The sequence below is a fragment of the Misgurnus anguillicaudatus genome, chromosome 10 (assembly GCF_027580225.2).
Source record: "Misgurnus anguillicaudatus chromosome 10, ASM2758022v2, whole genome shotgun sequence".
Lineage (NCBI taxonomy): Eukaryota > Metazoa > Chordata > Actinopteri > Cypriniformes > Cobitidae > Misgurnus > Misgurnus anguillicaudatus.
In genome coordinates, this window is record NC_073346.2 from 18,994,416 (window position 1) to 19,015,819 (window position 21,404).

Sequence of the window (21,404 nt, forward strand, 5' to 3'; positions counted from 1 at the left end):
AGATATAGGGGGAAAGTCCACCACACATCTGCTAACAATCTGAAAAAGAGAGAGAGGCTTACGAGCATTTCTCTCCCACAGTTGTAATACTTTACGTTAGCAAGAAGAAACTATGTGAGAGCGTTGTATGTGTGTGTGCGCTGTGTACAGGTTTGGCTATACTTCTGAGGGCCAACTCTTTAAAACGCCCTCACAAATAAAGTGTCAAAAATGACCTGTGGTGGTTCTCACCATATGAAAGGCTCATAAATTGGCAAAGTCAATCTAATAATGTCAGCAAGTTTGTGTGAGTTCATTGGTCAGCTATAGTAAATAGCATTGCTCTAGTGTGAAAACCACTGTGTCTAAAAGAAGTCTCAACATTAAAGCTGTGTGTGTTCAGTATATGTGTGGGAAAGGGGAGACAGAGGACAGGACGCAGCATGCGTGTGTGTGTGTTTGTCCAATGGTAAACATATACAGGAACATGCAGAGATAGCGCCTGTCACCATCACACATACACACACATGCAGACGTGTCTCTACGTGACGGTGGTGTGGTGGTGAGCAGCAGGACGGCTGCAGTCTGTATCCGAGAGCTGCTTAAATGAATCTCCTCAAGCTGATTAAAGTCCTGCTGCTGGTCATTACATAACAGTCACCTCACTGACACCACAAGAGACCTGACATACAGACACTGCGTCTCTCTGTGTGTGTATGTGTGATCACACTATATTACTTCAGTCTCTGTCCAGATATTCATTGTTTATCTTTTTCTGTGTATGTGTGTGTGAAGAAACACACACACAGCAGGGATAGATCGCATTGATGACTGGAGTGATTGAATTATCAGTGCTGAGTGTTTTGGGTCCAGATCTCACCACAGCCATCCATCTTCCTCTCGTTCTGTTGTTTGTCTTTCACTCTTGATGGCTATCTGTCTCTCTCTCCATCCGACTCAATCGTCATGTCATTCTTTAGCCAGTTACCTGCCTTCTTTCCATGTCTCTATGCCTTTCTGTCCCAGTCCCCGATATATCTCTCTACCTCTCCCAGTCTCCCATCTGTCTTTCTCTTTCTGTCCCAGGACCCCATATCTTCTTCTGTTCCAGTCCTGGCCATTTACCAGTCACCAATCTCTTTCTCGTTGTCCTTGTACCCTGTCTCTCTCTTTTGTGTCCCAATGACTGGTCTCTCTTCTCTTAAGTCCCCTTGTGAGTCTCTCCACCTGTCCAAGTCCCCTTTACGGACTCTTTCTCTGTTTTTCTCCCTCTTCAAGGTAGAAAAAAGCTTCTTCTGCAAGAGTAAGTAAAGGCTGATGCATTATGCAAGTGTTAATGATGTAACTGCATTCACTTAATTATAAACACAACGCATATCACCACGCCATCAACCATAAACTACTGGAATCTAAAAAAAAAAAATCGAATCAACAATCTTCCTGATCACTGGGACTCCAACTGTAACATCAGCACTGTCACAAGATTCCACTTAAACATTTTGTATCCAAGTTATGTTATCGACAATATCCAAGTTTTCCTTTTTTAACCCCATTCAACTCTAAAACTGCATCATCAAATGAAATAAAAAATTGTTGTGGAGCACAAATTTTTCTGTTAAATAAGACAATTTTATGAATTTACTACAACGTATGTGGGTAGATGACTCTTTTAAATTTAGCAAAAAAATGTATTATAGTGCAGAACAACATTTTTACAAATTATACAAGACCCCGTTCACACTGCAAGTCTTAATGCTTAATGGCGGAGTCCACGATGTTTGGAAGCCAATGTTGATATTTGAAATCACCGAAACAAACACGCCCCTACCCCAATAGAATTTGGACCTTCTGTTGATAGACCCGCCCCACACATACGCAACCCGGCAAGGATGTCGGTAAGTAGACACGTTCCTTACTGCTGTCTGCTGATTGGCTATAAGTGTGTTTTGGTAGGCGGCCCGTCTCCTTTTCCAAAGCGTTTTTCAAACATCGTGGACTCTGCCTTTAATTTGGATATTTTGCTCAGATCTGATTTTTTGGTTTGGTTGTTCACATTACCTTTTGAAATGTGGCCTATATCAGATACCAGTGTGAACTGTTTGATGTTTCGAACTGATCGGCATGCGCAAACAATTAACAATGATGTCACACGCAGCACTCCGTTGCGCCAAAGTTGGCGAGGTTATGGAGGAAGTAAGCATTTTCGCTTTTCTTTCTAAATGTTTGTGTAATGACAGCCGTAACATTAATGGGCAGGTGCTGAGGATGAGAAGAATGAAGAGTAGGGATGCTCCGATCAATGTCAATCTCCACTAATAATACGTGACCGATCACTATTCTGAATCGGACAGCCGATCTTATTAGAGCTATTTCATGTACTACGGCTTTTGATCAGTAAGTCCTTATCGATCTAAAATCCCTGTTAGTTTGAGTCGTTTATAACATGCATTTGAAAATGCAACACTCATCAAACATAATTATTAAACATATTCTTTATTATCATGAAAATACCTGAAAAGATTTGAAGAACAGCAATATAAATATATCCTTCAGCCATTTCATGGAGCTGCATGTCATCACAGCTGCGTGTGTATTGTTCTTCGTCTACACCGCATTTTGAGTTTCTGCGCGAGAGCGCCCCCTGGCTTTTGGATGTAGCGGCATTTCACCGTAATTCATTGAGAAACATAGCAAGCATTATCGGCCGATCGATCGGAGCATCCCTAATGAAGAGAAAGCCTTTTGCAGGGTTATAACCGCAAATTCACTACATAGGTCTGTGTGGACGTGGAGACGAAGCCAGGAGTGGTGGGAATGTGATGGTAGATTGACATAAAAGTCGCATCAAATCCGCCTTGGTTGTTCACACTGCGGCCACATTGGAAAAAAATCAGATTTGGGTCTGATTCAGGACCACATTATAGCGATGACGCTGGTAGTGACCATTCTCTCAGACCAATCAGTGATCTACAGTGTTTTCGCATCACGTTTTGGTATCAGCTCGGGTCGTTTGGAACCCCATCCAAGGTGGTACTAAAAAAAGTATGGGTACTACATACTGCACCCAGTGGAAAAGCCCCCAAAAGTAAGCTGACCCAAACCGTGGGGTACTATGCAATGGAAAAGCGCCAAGAGAGATGTTTTAACTCTCCAATACTGCTGGTGATTATGTAACTGGATAAACACTACACGCAAACACAGGGCATAGATAAAATGCGAAACAACTACAATCACTGGCAGTAATACACAAGTATAATACAAAATGGAAAATGACTAGTCAGAACCCCACCCAAGGGAATCCCACCAAAAACATATCTGCCTTCACAGCTTGACACACACAGACTCAGCAGGCAGCAGCAATAAAGTTACATTACCAGTGGTAGAGACACTTGAAGTTCATGGTTCGCTCATAAACTTCACCGAAAATCCACATACATTCCTTTAATGAACTGTTACATATATAAAGTGGTAAAATGACCACCTGAGGTAACACAAAAAAAAACATACAGTCCCTGAGAAGCTGGCCAAGGTAAACCTACAAACTCTTACTTCACTCATACCAGCCAAACATGGCTGCCCAGTCGCCATCAACACCCTCAAGCTTTGTTTATACTCCGCACTGCAAGCCTCCGCTGACCGCATGCGTGTCTCAACAAATGGACAACTGTTTATAGTTGACGCGAACATGAATAAAACAACAATCTTTTAAATATGTCTTTATTAAACATGATCATTTCATTTACGTTTTTACTAAACAAACAATACAGAAATCTTGAGGTTTGTATTTTATTCCTTATTCAGCGGTACATTCAACAAAATAAAGGCCAATAATTCAGAGAATTTGAATTTATGTTTTAAATGGAAAAGTTTAAGAGTTTCAGATAAATATTATATGCATTGTTTTGCATGGGTCAATCAACTGAGATACGTCACAGGCTTGCCTGCTCGGCCAGAATGCCCTTAAGGTCAGTCATTTTCAGATACGGAGCAGCTCCCGTGGTTACAAAAATTGCTGTGCACACTTCAGGTCTCGCCAAACGCGCACGACTGCCCACTCAGTGTTGTTGACGTCATTTTTGCCATGCGCACCAACTCGCTCATCCGCACGTGTCGAGTATAAACAAGGCTTCAGGTAGTCTATGTATAAATTGTGGCAGCTGATTTTGCATATTATTGTAGCGGACTGTATCTCCATCTGTCGTGCGGGTTCAATTCCCTCCACTGGGAAATTGCCTTTTTTATTATTTCCCACAAGGTATCCATAAAGGGATTAATCATTTATCTATTTATCTGTCTTTATCTGCAATGCTAAAGGTTTATGAAACATGTGACATCTTTGCAGGTGAAGTGTGTATTTTCGTTCCACTATCAGCACAAAACATAAATAAAGCAGAAATAATACGTTTCCAAACAGTTTTCCCATTCATTCCAACTACCCTATATCTATTAATTGGACGAACTGACATTTCCGCCCCAAACCCATAAGAAAAATCACAAATGAGATTTTTTCCTATTTAAATTATTTCTCAGAGACATCAATGGGTCTCATTCACTAAGCATGTGAACACACAAATTTGTGCGCGAGAAGTGCTATACTGATGTAAATTCTTCTAAATGTAAGCAAAAATTCAAGAAAACCTAAAACCACTCGTACGCAATAATTAGTACGCTATAATCAAATATTAGGCTATAATTATAATGTTTATAATAATGTTGATATATAAAATTGACATGATTATATTTTATATTTTAATATTTTCTGAATTATACATTATAATACATGATCTATTTAATTATTATTCACATCATATTAAACATTATTATAGAATACTTATTTTTTCTACACATATGATATAAAGCAGATGCATGTAATGACAAATCTTCACGCTTTCCTTCCTTACTTATATGAAAGTGTATGCTTAATGCCTAATGTAAACGTCATGTAAATGTTATGAAAAGTCCAAACATCACTAGATCTCCTCTCTGTTTTATTTTAGATACAGATGCACATCTCTATCATATTAATTAAATGCCATATTTGTTAACTCATCCAATAAGTCTTTAATGTTTCTCCGGTCGGTGGACAGCACTGGCTTCCTCCAGTGACAGCACAAATAAAAACAAATTATCCAAATTCACTAATGTAAGAACAAGAATAAGAACAAACTCAACAAACTGTTGTAAATTAGGCGAAAAGTTTTCGTGAGAAGTTCAAGTATGCGTATTAATCCGAAAAACGTACGCAATTATTAGTGAACCAATGAGTTCAAATGGAGAGTTTTCCGCGTCTCAAATATTTCTCCAGAGAAAGACCTAGAAACCTCACAAATTTCTCCATAACTGTGGGTTTACACCAGAAGCGAGTTCAACAATTTGCGCGAGTAGATTAAATACAAAGTCAAGATCAGACGTGTCCTCGCGTGGGGCGATGCGAATGACACAATATGGGCGGCGTGTTTACCGTGAAAACACGTGCTGTTTGCCTCAAACTTCGCACAAGTTGAAAATATTCAACTCTACAAATAATTTGCATGACACAAAGTTAAATCCCGTGAGACGAGTAATCTAGAGCGAGCAATGTGATGCTACGCGTTTGGTGTGTACGTAGACTAAGAACCTTAAAACACATTTCACAATTGAGCTCAGATTTGCCAAGTCTGCAAGTCAATATTTTTTTTTTTGAATATTTTAATATAACATCAAACATTTTTCATCAAATTTACCCAAATCCAGGCTATTTACTTATACAACCCACATTCCTTTTCCAGCTCCATACTTTTTTATTTCAAGCATTGTTTTATTTGTTCCTATTCATATTTCTCAGATTTTAGGAGAAACATCTGAGACCAAGTTAAATCTTAAATATAACACAACTGATACCTCCCTCAAACCTCCTGAGCTGTGGGAGCGGGCAACTTACGCAATAAAATGTTCCTCTGGGTACACTGGCCAAAGTGTTTAAACTTTTTAGGGCAAAAAAAAACACCAAATAGAGTTGTCATTGCCTATTACACTGAAACAGAAGTATTGAAAAACGAAACACTTCACCTTTGAACTGGTAAGTGCTGAGACAGTGTGAGGCAGGACAGACGCTCCTGTGCGAGACAGAAAGCTGAAGCTGCACTGTGACTCTGCCTCTGTTATGAACCCTAATCCCCTAAAACAACAATCACATGCTGTTATGATGTGTGAGCTGCCTTTGAATATGTGTGTGTGTGTGAGAAAGAGAGATAGAGTAATAATAAAGTGTGTCTCTTAATATCTGGCCCACATGCACATAAGCATTGCATAATCAGCCAAACTATGTCTGAGGCTAAATATGGCACAGTTAAAACAATTATGAGGCAAGCACTTTGGCCAGAGATCACACACATAAGAAGCTTAAAGCTGATGTCATCTTCGGCCCAGAATATCATTCAACATCGCCCAGAGCCACAGAAATAAGCGAGTGAAAGAGCAACGAGGAATGGATGTTTTGCATTTTACTCAATTGTGACAGCCAAACATTAACAATTGATGGGTCTCCTAAATACAGCACTTCTCAGTCCGATCAGATATGTATTATTCAACAGCGCAGACATTACATATCCATATGTTGAAAGAGGAGAACGAGCATTAGGAGCTTGAATGTTTGTTTGTTGGCGTACTCGGAGAGGTCACGACAGTGAGATGGAAAACAAACTTGTTGCTAGTGGGAGATTTCTATGTGTTAATGTACATAGATGATGAATCTGCACATACATCAGCAAGCACGGGCACAAGCACACATGCACAGGGGGGTGCAACCAACACCCGGCCTAAAAACAGGAGAAGGTCGGAGGGAAAAGACGAAGAGAAAAAGAGAGTGAGGGAAGATGAGATGCCACTGGGGTATTCCAGCATGGATTAGTGACAGAGAGGTTATGTGTGTGTGTCTATGTAAGAAGAGTGGCAAGATGGAGGTAAAATCGATGGTTTAAAAGGTTTTTCTTCACAGCGAGGCACACACGCGCACACACACACTTCTCTTTTGTAGCTCACTATGAAACACAAAACTCATCTGAATCAATACATCACACACTTGCACTCATTTTTCTTTTTCTATCTTGAAAAGAACTTTCTGACTTCGATTGTTATTGTTGTGTTAGTGATATTTGTTTCTTTTATTGTAACATATTTTTAATGTGAATATTATGTATATGTTCATTATGCGTTAGCAGGACATAGGTTTTGGGTTCGAGTCACGTAGAACACAAAAACTGGAAAGACGAAGGTTTAGCTTGAATATACTTAAAGTCGCATCTGCCAAATGCATAAATGTAATGTATCCACAATGTCATGGCAGGGTTTTCTATTTTAAAGAGCACCAATGGTCCGATTCACGATTTTACATTTCCTTTGGTGTGTAAGTGTGTGTTAGTGCATGTTAATGATAGGCAAAAGGTACAAACCCCAAAGTAAACAACGACACAAGTTATCGTCTCCAAAGTAAATCTCTTTTCTTGGACTACAACAAACACACGGATTGTAGGCAACAGTTTACTTCCTGGGATTGGTGATGTAGACCAGTGGTTTTCAAACTGGGGGCAGGGGCCCCAGTTTTATGACATTTTATGAAATACATTAATTTATCATGAATTCTGTGTAATTAAAGCTAAAAAAATAAGGCTACTAACCAAAAGTACTACTTTTTTGTATAATTTAATGTTTTTTTTTTTTTTTAATTAAAATGTTGAGTTTTAGAACAGTTTTTGTCACAAATTTTCTTTGGGGGACCGCGAAGGAATGCACCGTACACAATGGGGGGCCGCACGCTGAAAAAGTTTGGGAACCACTGATGTAGACGAGACCGACATTATCATAATTCCTCCCGCTTTGGGCTCACAGCCTGTAAGTTAACTCCTGAATCTGTTAGCAACTGAATCTTTCAAACATGGTAAGGAGCGTCACATTTCCGGCTGACGTCAGCGGTATTCAGGCCAATCACAACGTACAGATTAACTGGCCAATCAGGGACACAAAGCTTTTCAAATCCGTGCGTTTCAGGAAGAGAGTGAAATATGGAGCTACAAAAATGTACGGTATGTTTAAAAGAATGTGTTTTTTAACCATAAACCACGCAAACACATTATTACATTATACCAAATACACAAAATAACATTGTTTTTTAGCAATGAAATAGGTGCTCTTTAAGTTTAATTAATTTCATTAAGTAAATCTCACACATACCAGAACACTTACAGAGATTTTATTTTCATATGACGCTAATGATATGAAGAGTTTCGATGCAAAACGAGATAAATCCATTTTTTAACATTTTTGTCAAAACATGTTTATTATCATGTTATTATTTTGTTTTATGGTGCTACTTAGCTGTATTTTTGAAGTTATGAAGGTTTAAATCAAAACAAACCAACTGCAGTTGCATTGAAATTAATTGGAATGCACAACCAAAAAACGAGATTTCTAAACAATTAAAAAACGGTGGTTATCTCGTTTTGCAACGAAACTCTTCATATCTTCTAAACCTGAATCTAAAGTCCAATTTATAGTTGTGCGTAAAGTCTACGCTATAGGTTAACCGTACCCTCTGCGTAGCCTGACGTGCACCTCGCCAAATTTTTAACAGCGCGTCAGTTTTACACAGACCGCAATCGCTGTGATTGGTCCACTAGAACCCCTCCCATCAGGTAAAAAACTGTGTCATAGGTATTTTCGTTTGCGACAGTGAGAACAAAGATGGACCAAGTTGCTGTTTTCCTTTGTTTGTGGGTTAAACTTGCCAAGCTGCTTCTTTATTGACATGCTGCTGCTGTGGTAACGTGCGTGGATACTGCCTACCAGCGGCCTGCATGTGTGTTTGCACGTCGACGCGGACATCAACTCATAAATGAAAACCGACGCATAACCTTCGCAGGCGTGGCTACGCCGTAGAAACTATGCACAACTATACTGCCCTACAAAGCCAAAGCGCAGTAACTACGCATTTGGTCAAAATTGAGTTAAGGGTTGAAATGGGCTTTGTGAAATCTGTTGTGTCTTAAGTTGGGACAAAGTCTCCTGGTTCAATTTGTCCCATTTCACAGAAACGTGTGTGCCAAAATTGCAGTAACATGTTTGACTGGTTGGTGTAAAAAACTTTAAGGGCATTTTTCTCAGTTTCAGTGTTTCTGTAGTTACTGCACATAGACTTTGTAGGGCAGTATAATGAGCCCTTAACTTCGAAACAGGCCGTACACATTTAGGGGCAGGTTTTAGATGAATCCAGAACTATGCCTTAGTTATATTAGGACATTAAAGTAGTTTTCACAAACATACCTTACACAAAACATTACTGGTGTGCATCTTGAGAACAAGTGCACAGAAATATTTTAAGATATGTCTGCAAGATGTTCTTAAATTAAGGCAGCTCAAAGTCTGGATATGCCCTGTCCAGGAAACCACCCCATAAAGTTTACAATAAAACATTATATGACCAATCTATGAGCATTTTACACTACTAAAAACGGCCACACAAGTCAGTGTTTGGTGTGCTCTACTCCATTTATGAGGACATTTTTAAAACTTGGCCCTCGTAGGTACAGCCAAATCTGTGCCAACGCACACACTGCACATGTGCAGAGTTAACATCATCTCGTCTGGCTGTGAAAGTGCAAGTTGTGCGATTTGATGAAAGACAAACTGCTCTTTAAAACAGTGCTGAAACTTTGCAATGTTCTGAATTTAAACTGAATGGTGTCTTGTTTCCGAATGACAGCATCATTTATAATCCTCATACAGAAGGTGTGATGCCTGAAATCCAATCGGCGATGTTAACACAGCACGTGTACGAGAATATCGCAGCATCTACACAACCATGAGCGGATCGGCCGTTCTCTCCTCGCAGTCTGGAAAACACTTTCCACCTGCTCTTCTTCATCCTGGAAGTAACAGTACTTAGCGCACAGGTGCGCACACATATACACTCCTGTTCATATCAAACACATACACAGACCATCCCTTGACAAAACAGAAAGTCAGGGTGTGCCTAACCGATGAATTACAAAGTGAGTGCGGTGACAAAGTGGTCCAAAGTTCAGAGCAAACTCTGATATACTCCTAAACAGGTTTAAACAAATGCGTACACACAGAGAGAGAGAGAGATAGAGAGAAAGGGAGCGAACATGATCTTGCATTCCTAAGAAGAGAAGGAAAGGGGACGGGGTACGGTGGAGGGGGGACGGGTGTTAAAGTGGCGCCAGACAGCATTTGAATTCCCGGCAGTTGACCACACGAACACACACTCTCTCTCTCTCTCTCATACTTTTTTTGTGTGCATTTGTGTCATGAAATACAGTAAGTGAACAGAAGTGTGTGTGTGTGTTGACTTTTATTGTATCATTAACATTATCACAATCTCACAGGCATGCACATATAACACACACACACACACACATTTCTCAATATAATAGGGACTTCTTATAGACCTCCATTGTTTTCAAACCAGGCTAAAAATATTTTTCATATTAATAATCCTTCATCCTTAAACCGAAGCCTTACGAACCTGTTGACCTGTACATTTAAATGTATGTATTGGCAGACCTAAGTCTCGTTTATCCAAAGTGCATTCAAGTTAAACATTTATTTATCAGTGTAAATAAATGTGTGTTTCCTGGGAATTAACCCATGACCTTTGAACTGCCAACGCAATGCTCCATAGCTAGCAAGCATTTAAAAAAATGTGTCGGTTTCGGTTTTGTTTGGCTTGGGTGTGTATTTGTGTGTGCTATCTCACATCTTTATCACACATAATGCAGGTGTTACACTGAGTAATGCTCATGACAATGCAGGCACTGTAAACTACCTGTATTACATTTCTCGCTCTAAACACCCATGTGCACACATGCGGAGAGACGTGCAATACAAGCATTCTTCCACGGCCGCCTGAATTTCATTAGGTTCAAACACGGTGTAAGTCCCGATGACAGTCTGAACCCAGCGCACAGAGGCGAGCGGCAGCTGAGAGCTAATGAGCAGCCGGATCACGGCGGAAAGACTAAATACAGTGTGACAGAGGCAAACACAGCCCACGAACACGGCTAAAGTCAAAGGCTTTAATCTCAAAACATGCTCAGACACTGAAATGACCAAAAAGGTCATCAAAGGACCACTAAATGGTTGTGTTTGTGCGTGTACGGCATCTGTTTTTGGAACGGGCTTGCGCATCCGTCTACAGGAATGCTGCGAAGAGCGAGAGTTACCAAGAATGTGATCCGACGTGTGAGAGTTGTGTTTGAGTAAATGAGCGAGCGCTTATGTGTGTTTGCCCGAATGCAATTCCTGGAATGAGTAATGCCACACATGCTGCAGTGATTTAAGCTTTGAGCTGGAATGTGGGAGGTCCACGTTTTTTTTTCTGCAAAACAAACCAGTGTGAGAGAGTGTGTCAGCGTTAAAAGAGGGAGTGTTTGCTGAACCATGAGAAGATTGCCCTATTATCGGTTGTCAATGGCTCGTCCGTGGACACTTTGTCCATTATTTAAAATCAATAAACTTTACTCGCTATATGTAGTCCGTAGGGCTATATGTAGTGTGTGCAACTCTATTGCGTTGTCCTAAATGATTGAAAACAGATGTTTGAACTCTCCTATGTGTGGTGCAATTATGAGTTGGTCTAATAACGGCTAATGGAGGTTTCTGTGAAAGCACAATGGAAAGCCAGAGTAAACAGCGGTCGCAAAGACTTAAAAATCAGTAAAAAAAATACTTAACCTTTAGTGTCTCGTAAAAACACACACACACACACATTCATAGACGTTATCAAAAACTTAATCTTTAGTTTGGGAATGATTGTTTATTTACTTTAACATCTGCTACAATAAAAAAAATCTATTTCTGTTGCAGTGGTATAATCATAAAAAGTAGTGACAGTCCGTGGAGGTTTAGCCAAGATAACCTTTAACCCTCCCAGCACTCCCAGTCAGTTAAACCAGTCTAGTCACTCTGTTTTTAGTGTATTATTTAGTTGTCCTGGCGACATCTTGTGTGTTGTGACATAACATGCTTTCTTCATCTTTAATGAGTTTACTTTAAAGGACATTTTTGTAAAGTATATGGTGTGGTATTAGTCACACAGAAATGAAATAACTATTACATTTTTTTATTGGTTTGTTAAATTACATAGCATGATACATAAAAGTTCTCAAATCTCAAGTATTTTGAACTCACAGTGGGACAGACAATATAAAAATGTCGAGTTCAAGTACAAAGCATGCGGAAGCAGTTCTGTGTAAACGATTAAAAAACCTAGAAAACTTTTTTTATAGATTTTAAAAATATGAATCTATTATGCCAAGTGGAAAAGTACTACACTTCCATAGTGTACTTAAAGTGCTCCATTTTCAAGCACAAATTTTTGTACTTTATATACTAAAAAGTCTTCTTTAGTACTTCTTAAGATAAGCTTAAGAACATCCAAGTGTACTTATCTGTGCTAAATTGAGACACCATGAATATGAACTAAAATTTGCACTTAGTCTCTTTGTACAGCACGTCGTGGATGTGTTAGCATTTAGCCTAGCCCCATCAAAAAGTTAGTCTGGAGCCCTGACTTATTGGTGTAACTACTCAGGTAACAGTCTTTAAATAGGGAAAACATGGACGTATTTGGTGGCTTCAAAATTCATCCCTGTTTGAATCCTAAGGAATGAATGGGACTAGGCTAAATGCTAACATTCACGACACGCTGTACAACGATCAAGTGCAAACATTGAGAAAAGATAGGTATGTATTAATTTGTCTAAGTTGAGGTAAGAAAATAGTAAAATATTAAAAAACGGTGGTGTTTTCCTTTAACTAAATAAATTTTATAATACAGAGAACGTCCGTGACCCGTGAAAGTCTTGCTGCCTATATAGACAGTTTGATTTGTAAAATGTAAACATATATATAAATGTGAAAAAACATGTAATTAGACATTTTTTAAATTATAAAAGTATTCAAGTCTAGCCTAGACTTTATATACACTAATACTGTCAGAACAAGCTTTCAGAATGTTAATAATACTTCACTTTTATATTTTAGGTTATGTGATGCATTCTATTGCAAAAGACATGCAAATGTCCAACCACACAATGCACCCATGGTTAAACTATTCTTTCAAAATCCATCTTTCATAACCAACTGTAGCTGTCTGTGAGTAAAAAAGAAGAGGTTAGAACAGTGGTTCATAAACTTTTTCAATGTGCGGCCCCCCTTGTGTATGGTGCATTCCTTCGCGGCCCCCCCAAAAAAAATTGTGACAAAAACTGTTCTAAAACTCAACATTTTAATTTAAAAAAAAAACATTAAATTATACAAAAAAGAAGTGCTTTTGGTTAGTAGCCTCATTTTTTTTTAGGTTTAATTACACAGAATTCATGATAAATAAATGTATTTCATAAAATGTCATAAAAGTGGGGCCCCCCTAGCACCATCTCGCGGCCCCCAGTTTGAAAACCACTGGGTTAGAAAACTAGGTTAGACACGTATCTCTTAATGCTTTAAAGTACAAGTGAACAGACTAGTGAATACATCTGACATTAGTTACTACATCAAACCGTAAGTTTAAATTCTAGTATTTCTGATTTAAAGAAATGGGAAATTACACTAAAAAATTTAGGAAATTCGATAAGGAAATGAAACCGGGCTGACGTACTTTATACGCTCTCTAGAGTTTCAATATATGCTCGAAATGGAAGAGATGGCATCGGGCCCTCACGCCATTGGCTGCCAGGCATGTGACTGGCGGGGGCAGGGGCGTGTGCTGGAATGCAGGGTTAGGGGTGCAGCTATGAAAGGTCATTGGGTCAGGGTCATGCATACACATGTTCACCCTCCCCCCTTCGTACACAGGGGTCTCTGTGCTTCTGACAGTCCATAAATGACTCCAACACATGGACACTTTCGTTCGTATTCTACGCTGGCCCCCATAATTCACTGATATGGCAAACACACACAAACCACTGTGTTGCCCTGCCGGACCAGACACGCTCTTATTGTTTTCACAGGGTAACAACAAACAAAATACTGTTCAACCCCAGAGGACCTCATTCATCCCTAGAAATATACCATCCCCACAATTACAGCGAACATTTATTCCCAATGCGGCCAAATCAAGGGACAATTTCTCCCAAGGGCGAGCGGGAGAAAAGTTCATACCTTTTAATATCTACAACACCTGCAATATCGATACAATCTTGAATTCAGTGTCAGACGTACTTACACAACCAGCCTCCACGTGTGACTTTGTGTTCACAGAAATAGCATGACGAAGCACTTGTTTAAGAAGCCTGATGGGAAAGCAGGGAGTAGTGAAAATACAAAACACACACACACAGTTGAACAGGATACATAAGCATGTAAACACAGAAAGGTGCCTGTTGATGTTGAACTGGTTCCAGAGAGACCTGAACAACTCAGGCGGCTGCATAACACAACAACTAAAACAGAGCACATGGTCTCCTGTGTGACAATGTGAACAACCGATAAAAGGCTAATTATTCCAAATTAACAATCTATTGCAACTACATGGCAACCGGCTTACAGTGAGCGAGGCAACAGCACGAACGCAAACACACTGTTATTATAGGCTTGCAACAACAGAAAACGTGATTTTAGTTCTTGTGTGTAAACACATAATGTGCAAACGGCTGACACACAAAACAACAAACAGATCTGGGGCACCATTGACTTCCATTGTATTATTTTTTCCTATTATAGAAGTCAATGGTGCCCCAGATCTTTTTGGTAACAAACTCTTTTAAAAATAAGTCTATATTCAGCAAAACAAGTTTGGAACAACGTGAAGGCGAGTTAACGATTACAGAATTTTTTTTTTTTTGGGTGAACTATCCTTTTAATGGAGGTCTGATCATGACAAAAGATTCAACCAAAAGATTCAATTTAAATCTGTAAGCATCTTTTCTCTTATATACCTATTGGGGTAGTCACACATATCGCCGATGAGAATAGTTGGCTTATTGTTTGCCCATGCATGTTTAAAATTATTATAATGCTACTATTATTATCATTAAAGTTTCACATTAACATTCACACACATCCAATGCACATTGCTAATATAGAGCTTGTAAGCGCCAGCTTTGGACTTTTTGCGCAAGTGAGCTTGCAATGCGATTGCGTCCGGGACTTTTCCTTGCACATGAGCTTGTAATGCCCGGCTCAGACTTTTCCTTGTGCAAGTTTGCTCGCAATGCGCTCTGACTTTTCCTTGCACCTGAACTTGTAATTCACAGCTCTGACCTTTCCTTGCATTAGAGCGATTGTTTTGCACGCAACTTTAAACCGAATTGTGAGTTTTTCCCATTCTCTGGGACGCAAGTAATTGTTGTGACAATGTTGCCAGCTGCCCTTAAAGTAAAGCAGCTCCTGTTTTTGTCTACTAATCCAGTGACTTGTTACGAGTAAAAAAAGCCAAAATTAATGAGCAAACTATTACCCCACCCTTCAATACAATCTCACTATATGGAGAATATCGCCCAATATTAATTCCCACCTTACTTTCTTTCTCTGCACCCGTTAATTAAACACTGTACACAAAAAACATGAAATTTCATTAAGTGAAAAACAGTAGAACCATTGACGCCTTACTTGCACCTTACAGGGTTAACCATTCAGGATACAGCCTAAATATGCACTAAGACCTACTAGATAAACCACAGTTAAAGTTAAACCACAGACACTTTCAGGTATTACAGAGGAAACGAGATCAGCCAGGGTCAGTTGAGGCCCACGTCGGTGTAGACACAAGAGTTACAAATCGTTTTCTGAATTCATGTAAAGTGGCAGTTGTAGAGGAACTGATAAAAACTCTTATCTAATGTGATTCATGTGGCGAGAGATTTTGATGAAGCCGATAGTGTCAAGTGTTATGGGGAATGACAGACACACACACACGACTTTATCAAGGTGCACATCATATCAACACTGCTGTCGCCTCCCGTTCTCAAAACAAACCACAGCTTTCACAGAAAATACTTTTTCACTAAGTGTACACGCACTTGCAATGTATTAACACGGCTGTGGCTGTTTGCAGGTAGGAATACAGACTAGAGAGATACTAAAATGCGATAGAGAATTAAGCACTCTCAAACCACATCCTATACTCAGTACTGTATCATTCTCTACCTCAAACACTTGCTCGCTCGCTCACTCGTCTGCATACTCAGCAGCTGAGCTCACATCGTAACTATCGAGGTCAGAATGTGGCCCGCACTGCCGTAGACGGATCAAACCACAAGGAGCTTGTAGTAGTTATTGGCACGTGACGCGTGCAAAATTACATCCTTTCTCTCTGCATTTCATTCCTAATACTGTACATTAAAATAGCCTTTTTACTAAGTCTGCAGATTGAAGGCATGAAATGCATGATATGACAGATTTGTTTTGAGAAATTTTAAAAATGCAAAGCGTTTGAAGACTATAAACATTTCTAGAGCAGGTCAAAAGGTCAGCAATAAATTTTAGGTTAAATATGCACTTAAATAGGATAATGTCATCTAAAGGGTTTCCCATTGATGTTTGTGCTTTTAATTAATCACATGAATTAAGACAGATACATCAAATTGGTATAAAAGTGGGTATACAATGAATGTTGTACATAGAAAAATGTAACATATTTCAATTTAAAGGCTTTATGATGGCTTGTATGTAACAGTCTGTGAACTATATGGATTTTAATCATTTGCATTTTGCACAAAGCTGTTCCTCAAACTCTAGTCTAAATTAATTTATTAATTGTGTACTGTTTAATTGTGACACATAACACACCAGACAATTTAAATAAACACAACAAGCCTTGTGAGGGCAGTTTTTAAGTCAGTGACCATGGTGTGCTCAGACCCGCTTCCTAAAGGAGAGGAGGCAAAACTCATCACGCGCTTAAACTCTGTTATTAATAATAGGACCATTTAATGACGTCGCGCGCAAGCAGAATGAATGCAATGTAGTAGTTAAAGCCCGTTAAACTTCTCACATAGTGGGTGGCAACGCAGAGAAAATAGTGATGTGAGAGAAAATAACTGTGACTGGGAAAAGAAACAGAGAGAGAGATACCAACATGGATTCCCAAACATACTACAATGGGCCTCCTGAACAACACAGCTACTGAAACTTCCTCAAGTTGGCGGGACAGCAGCAACACTGGACAAGTGGATACATGTTACAAAATGAATACTCGGGGCAAGTAAGCAAACAGTGATTAAAGTGAATTAAAATGAACGGGCAACTGAAACAATTATAACAAAAGTAAGTGATATGTTCACGCGCTGTTTGACTGGAAATTAGCACGCAATATCGTGCTTGATCGCACGTTATGTTAATTAAACTAATTTTACTAACAGCCTTAAAATTGCAACACCGATATGATTGTAAAGTGCTTGATTTGTTAACCTAGTAATTAAATCGTCAAATAAATGCGCTGATTAGACAGCGGGCTTCCATTTTGAAATGTGCCATGCTATCGAGTTCAAAGCTCGCGCTTGATCTGCACACAACTGGCGCGGCGAAAACATCGTAGGGGGAGATGTTAAAAATGTGTTTGGGTCCAGATCTGATCATTTAATGTAGCCAACTCCCGCAAATGCAAGCACAAACATTGTTTTGAAAGTTGCAGCCATTCAACAGGTTTAGTGTGTTCCGATGAAGCAGTCAAGTTTGAATTGTGACTTTTAAAGGAAAACTGCGTAAAACGTGTTGGCATGAGAGTTACCAGAAAGAAAAGCTGAGGTGGACAGTAGCATAACTTCCGATTATTCAAAGTAATCTTAATGGGTGATTTACCGCATTAGCCGTTATAATATGCAAAGTGCGATTAAAGACAATAAAATCAACGGTGAAACACGACCATGTAGGCTAAACACAAAAATACACATAAACTTTACTAAAGTACTACAGTAGTAAATCAGCTGGTGTGTCAAAGTATTAATTCCTGGGGAAACACCTGATCATTAACTGTCTGCACTCTGTCAACTCTTTTACAGCAAAAGTCAGTTGTCAAGGGATTAATAAACCACATTCTCAAGCACATTTTTGACATTTCTCACTACAATGAAGATTACCAAAGTGAAATCCCTGGCTCAACAAGACAACGAAGTTGTGGTAGCGCGTGATAATGAATGGATAAGTTAACTTACCCGAGTCCCCCGGGGTTTTCATGTTGAAAGTTATCTCAGCAAGCTGGGTTAAGTTGTCAGTTCAACAGTGGCGAGACTCGGCCTCTCCCTCACCCCCGTCTCCAAAAGGCCAAACTTTTGTCAAATGTTCAGCGCTCCTGTTGCTCCCTGCCGCACGAACACCAAGTGGATCGTCTGCCCTCTTTACGCGATCACTCCAGATCCCCCGACAGCCTCTGAGTTTGAGTGGTTCGGTACTTCCACGAGCGCTACGGGACGGGGTGCAACTGAGTTCCGAAACACCGCTTTCCTGTCTGTCCCGGGAACGATCGGTACAATCCCAAACACGGCGGAAAAGCGGCACACTCTGCGTTACATATGCGCTCTCTTACGGCAAGCGGATCATTTTCGCAACATTTTATCCTTGTGTTAGTTTGTCATCTGGTCTCCCGAGGTTCGCCATTCGCAGTATATCAGTCAGTTTCCCATTCTCTCTTTCACACCGACTTTTTTTCATTCCCCACTCTCCCTAGTCTGAAACTACTCGTTGTCTCCTCCCCCATTTCTCTCTCTCTCCCGGGTGTCGTGTTTCGCTCACTGCTGCCGCACGGGGCCGCCCACACGGACGGGTGAAGGAGGGGAAGGGGGGCACGAGCATTGGGTGAGTCACGCCCCCTCACCACGAGCCGGGGCTGGCGTCACTGCAGCACGAGGCGTCGTTATGGAGACCGCCGTAGCCACTGTCCGTAATTACGTCACATCCGCGTCCAACGAGCTGAAGACGGGCTGCGATTCAGCGTCATCGCGTCCGTTAACGTCAGCAACAAGTGTTTTTTGATGTAATTGGCCATTTTCGCTTTCATTTAAGTATTTATCTACCCACACGAAGAGGTAATTTTTCCTATGAATAATAACTTTTAGAAATTTGCCCCACGAGATAAAATGAGTATAGGGGATCTTCAGGCTACTAGGATAATCAAAATAAAATATTACTTATTAGGTCGGTTTCCTGGACAGGGATTAGACTAGTCTTAGACTAAAATAAATGTAAGTGCTGTCCAAACTGAAAACAATTGCACTGACATATCATAAAATACCTCAGTGCCCTTTGTTTTGACTCAAAATGCACACAAGTAATGTTTTTAGTAAGGCATGTTTGTTAAAACTAGTTATAGTTCCTAATTAAACTAGCTTAAGCCAGGACTAGGTTTTAATCACTTTCCGGGAAACCACCCCATTGTGTGCATTATAATATGTCTGTCTGTAAAACATATGTTTATTAGTATAAAATAAATGAAAAATAAATGAAAAGTAAATAAACCAATGTATCTTTGCTTAACCGATATTTATAATTAATTTGACTTCTAGATCAGATATTATGAACACTGAAATCTGATTAGATGAGTCAGATTTAATAGTAGAACTTAATTAGTAACCACTTCCTTCTGACTTTTCATGTTCACAAAAAAATCGCCAGGAAAAAAAGTTGTGGGGCTATGACCACAATCTAATGAGATTGAACAAGGATGCTGCCTGTGTGAGAAAGTGTGTAAATGTGTTTGTTTGTTTCCTGTATGATTTGAATGTAATCCATCTGCTCAAGCACACACATCCTGTTTTAAAGCTGAGCACCTGAACCATAAAAGGACCCCCCTCCCATTTCCTTGCCTGACTGATGAACAGTTCTTCACTAAATGTGGTGTCACCCATGAGCAGTTTAGCATATCTCCTATTCTAGATCAGTGCATCCGATTGCCAGATAACAGGGGACTGGGGAAAGCTGGACACAAAATTTCAATAAACAAAAACTTGTACTACTGACAAAAATACGATGCATTGATCCTCTTTTGGCTGTCATAATGACTCATGTATGCATAAAGCTAAAATATGCCTATGGTTTCATTTTAACAACCCATCAAATGTATGAGTTGACATTTATGTAATAGATAAGTTGAGGCATGACATTTATGAGCTTTAACCTAATCAATTGTCCTGATAACCAGAATGTCCTTTGAGAGGAAACTGCTGTTATTGTGCTTTGACTTGTTATGGATGTTCTCATAATTGTGCTTCTTGTTGTTATTTGTGCTAGTTAAGCTGTAGTGTGTCAGCAGTCATTTCTGGTCACAGGAAACAGACGTAGCTCAGATAAGCATCTCACCTCCATAATGCTGCTGCTGTACTCCGTGTGATTGTGTGTGTTTTGGAAATATCCAGTGCTGTCACCTTTTTTCTGAGACCCACCACCCTACCCCCAGGAAAGAAAACAGAGCAGTTATTGGGACGGGCAATTTCCTTTCACCATATGGACAATAACTATAATCTACTCTTGTGTTTACACACAATTTTGTACTTTTTTCCATTTCCTTTCTCTCACACTCTAGTCCGATTCTTCCCTTTCTCTTTATCTACTTTTGTCTCTGTTTCCCTGTGCACTAAAGGGTGTAGCAGAAACCATCACAACAGAGAGGGTGCTCGTATAGCTCAACAATGGAAAAAATGAGAACAAAATTCTGAACGCTTTATGTCTCTGTAACTTGCATAAAAAAATCATTCCATCCAGTTGCTTATTTCTAAGTGATGTGTCGCCTCCACACACACATATATATTGTACTGACCAATAAGCTATATTCATCTTTAATCTGCCAGTTTTCTTCACCTGAGTTTTCTTCATCCACGTCATTATTTCATGCTATCGACCTCGGCTTTTCCACATTGTGATTTTTTACTCATGAACTTTCTTATGTCAAGTCTGTTAGCACAATAAACTCAAGGTTATTGGTTTCTCTGAAAAGTTTGTATTGTTCACATTCTCCTGCACTTTCGTGTGAACACGAGTCTTTCACCCCTACAGTTCTGATTATGTTCAGGCTTAACCAGCACGACTGTCACCCACATACAGGAAAGGGGCTAAAATTATTTAGAAAGCAAAGGTTTGCACACACCTATTTATTCTTTATTATTTATTATGGCTTGTTGGAATGCTTGATTCTGATTGCCGCTTCACGTTGGGCCCTGATTAAACTTTCTTGGCATATTTCTGCGACAACAACTTGGTGCCTATACATTATCCCTTACTTATTATTTTTATTGTTCACAATACGTTTAAAGTCGCAATGAAATTGAAATGGAAGACGGTAATTTGTTTTGGAATATTGTGGTGTTTCTTTTTTTTTTACAAATTACTTATCTGTGAGCTTAATTATTTTATAAAAAATTCATTTGGCCCCATAATCTTAAATCAATAACGCAAATCTCCTCTTATCTTCGAAACAATCTTTCTTTACTTCCAGTTAT

At 39.5% G+C, this 21,404-nt stretch overlaps 1 protein-coding gene across 2 annotated transcripts in view; it reads right to left on the reverse strand.

The window, feature by feature from the left end:
- erfl3 (Ets2 repressor factor like 3) overlaps window positions 1-18,723 on the reverse strand; it is a 52,496-nt gene extending 33,773 nt beyond the window's left edge. The window contains exons 1-2 of one of the 2 annotated variants that reach the window (XM_055209903.2): window positions 18,129-18,723; window positions 860-1,274 (exon numbers count right to left, since the gene is read on the reverse strand). In XM_055209903.2, the coding sequence (XP_055065878.2) occupies window positions 860-872 (13 nt within the window). In that variant the 5' untranslated portion in view covers window positions 873-1,274; window positions 18,129-18,723. The remainder of the gene's footprint in view (window positions 1-859; window positions 1,275-18,128) is intronic. The other variant, XM_055209902.2, reaches the window with a different exon arrangement.
- Window positions 18,724-21,404: the final 2,681 nt, after the last annotated feature.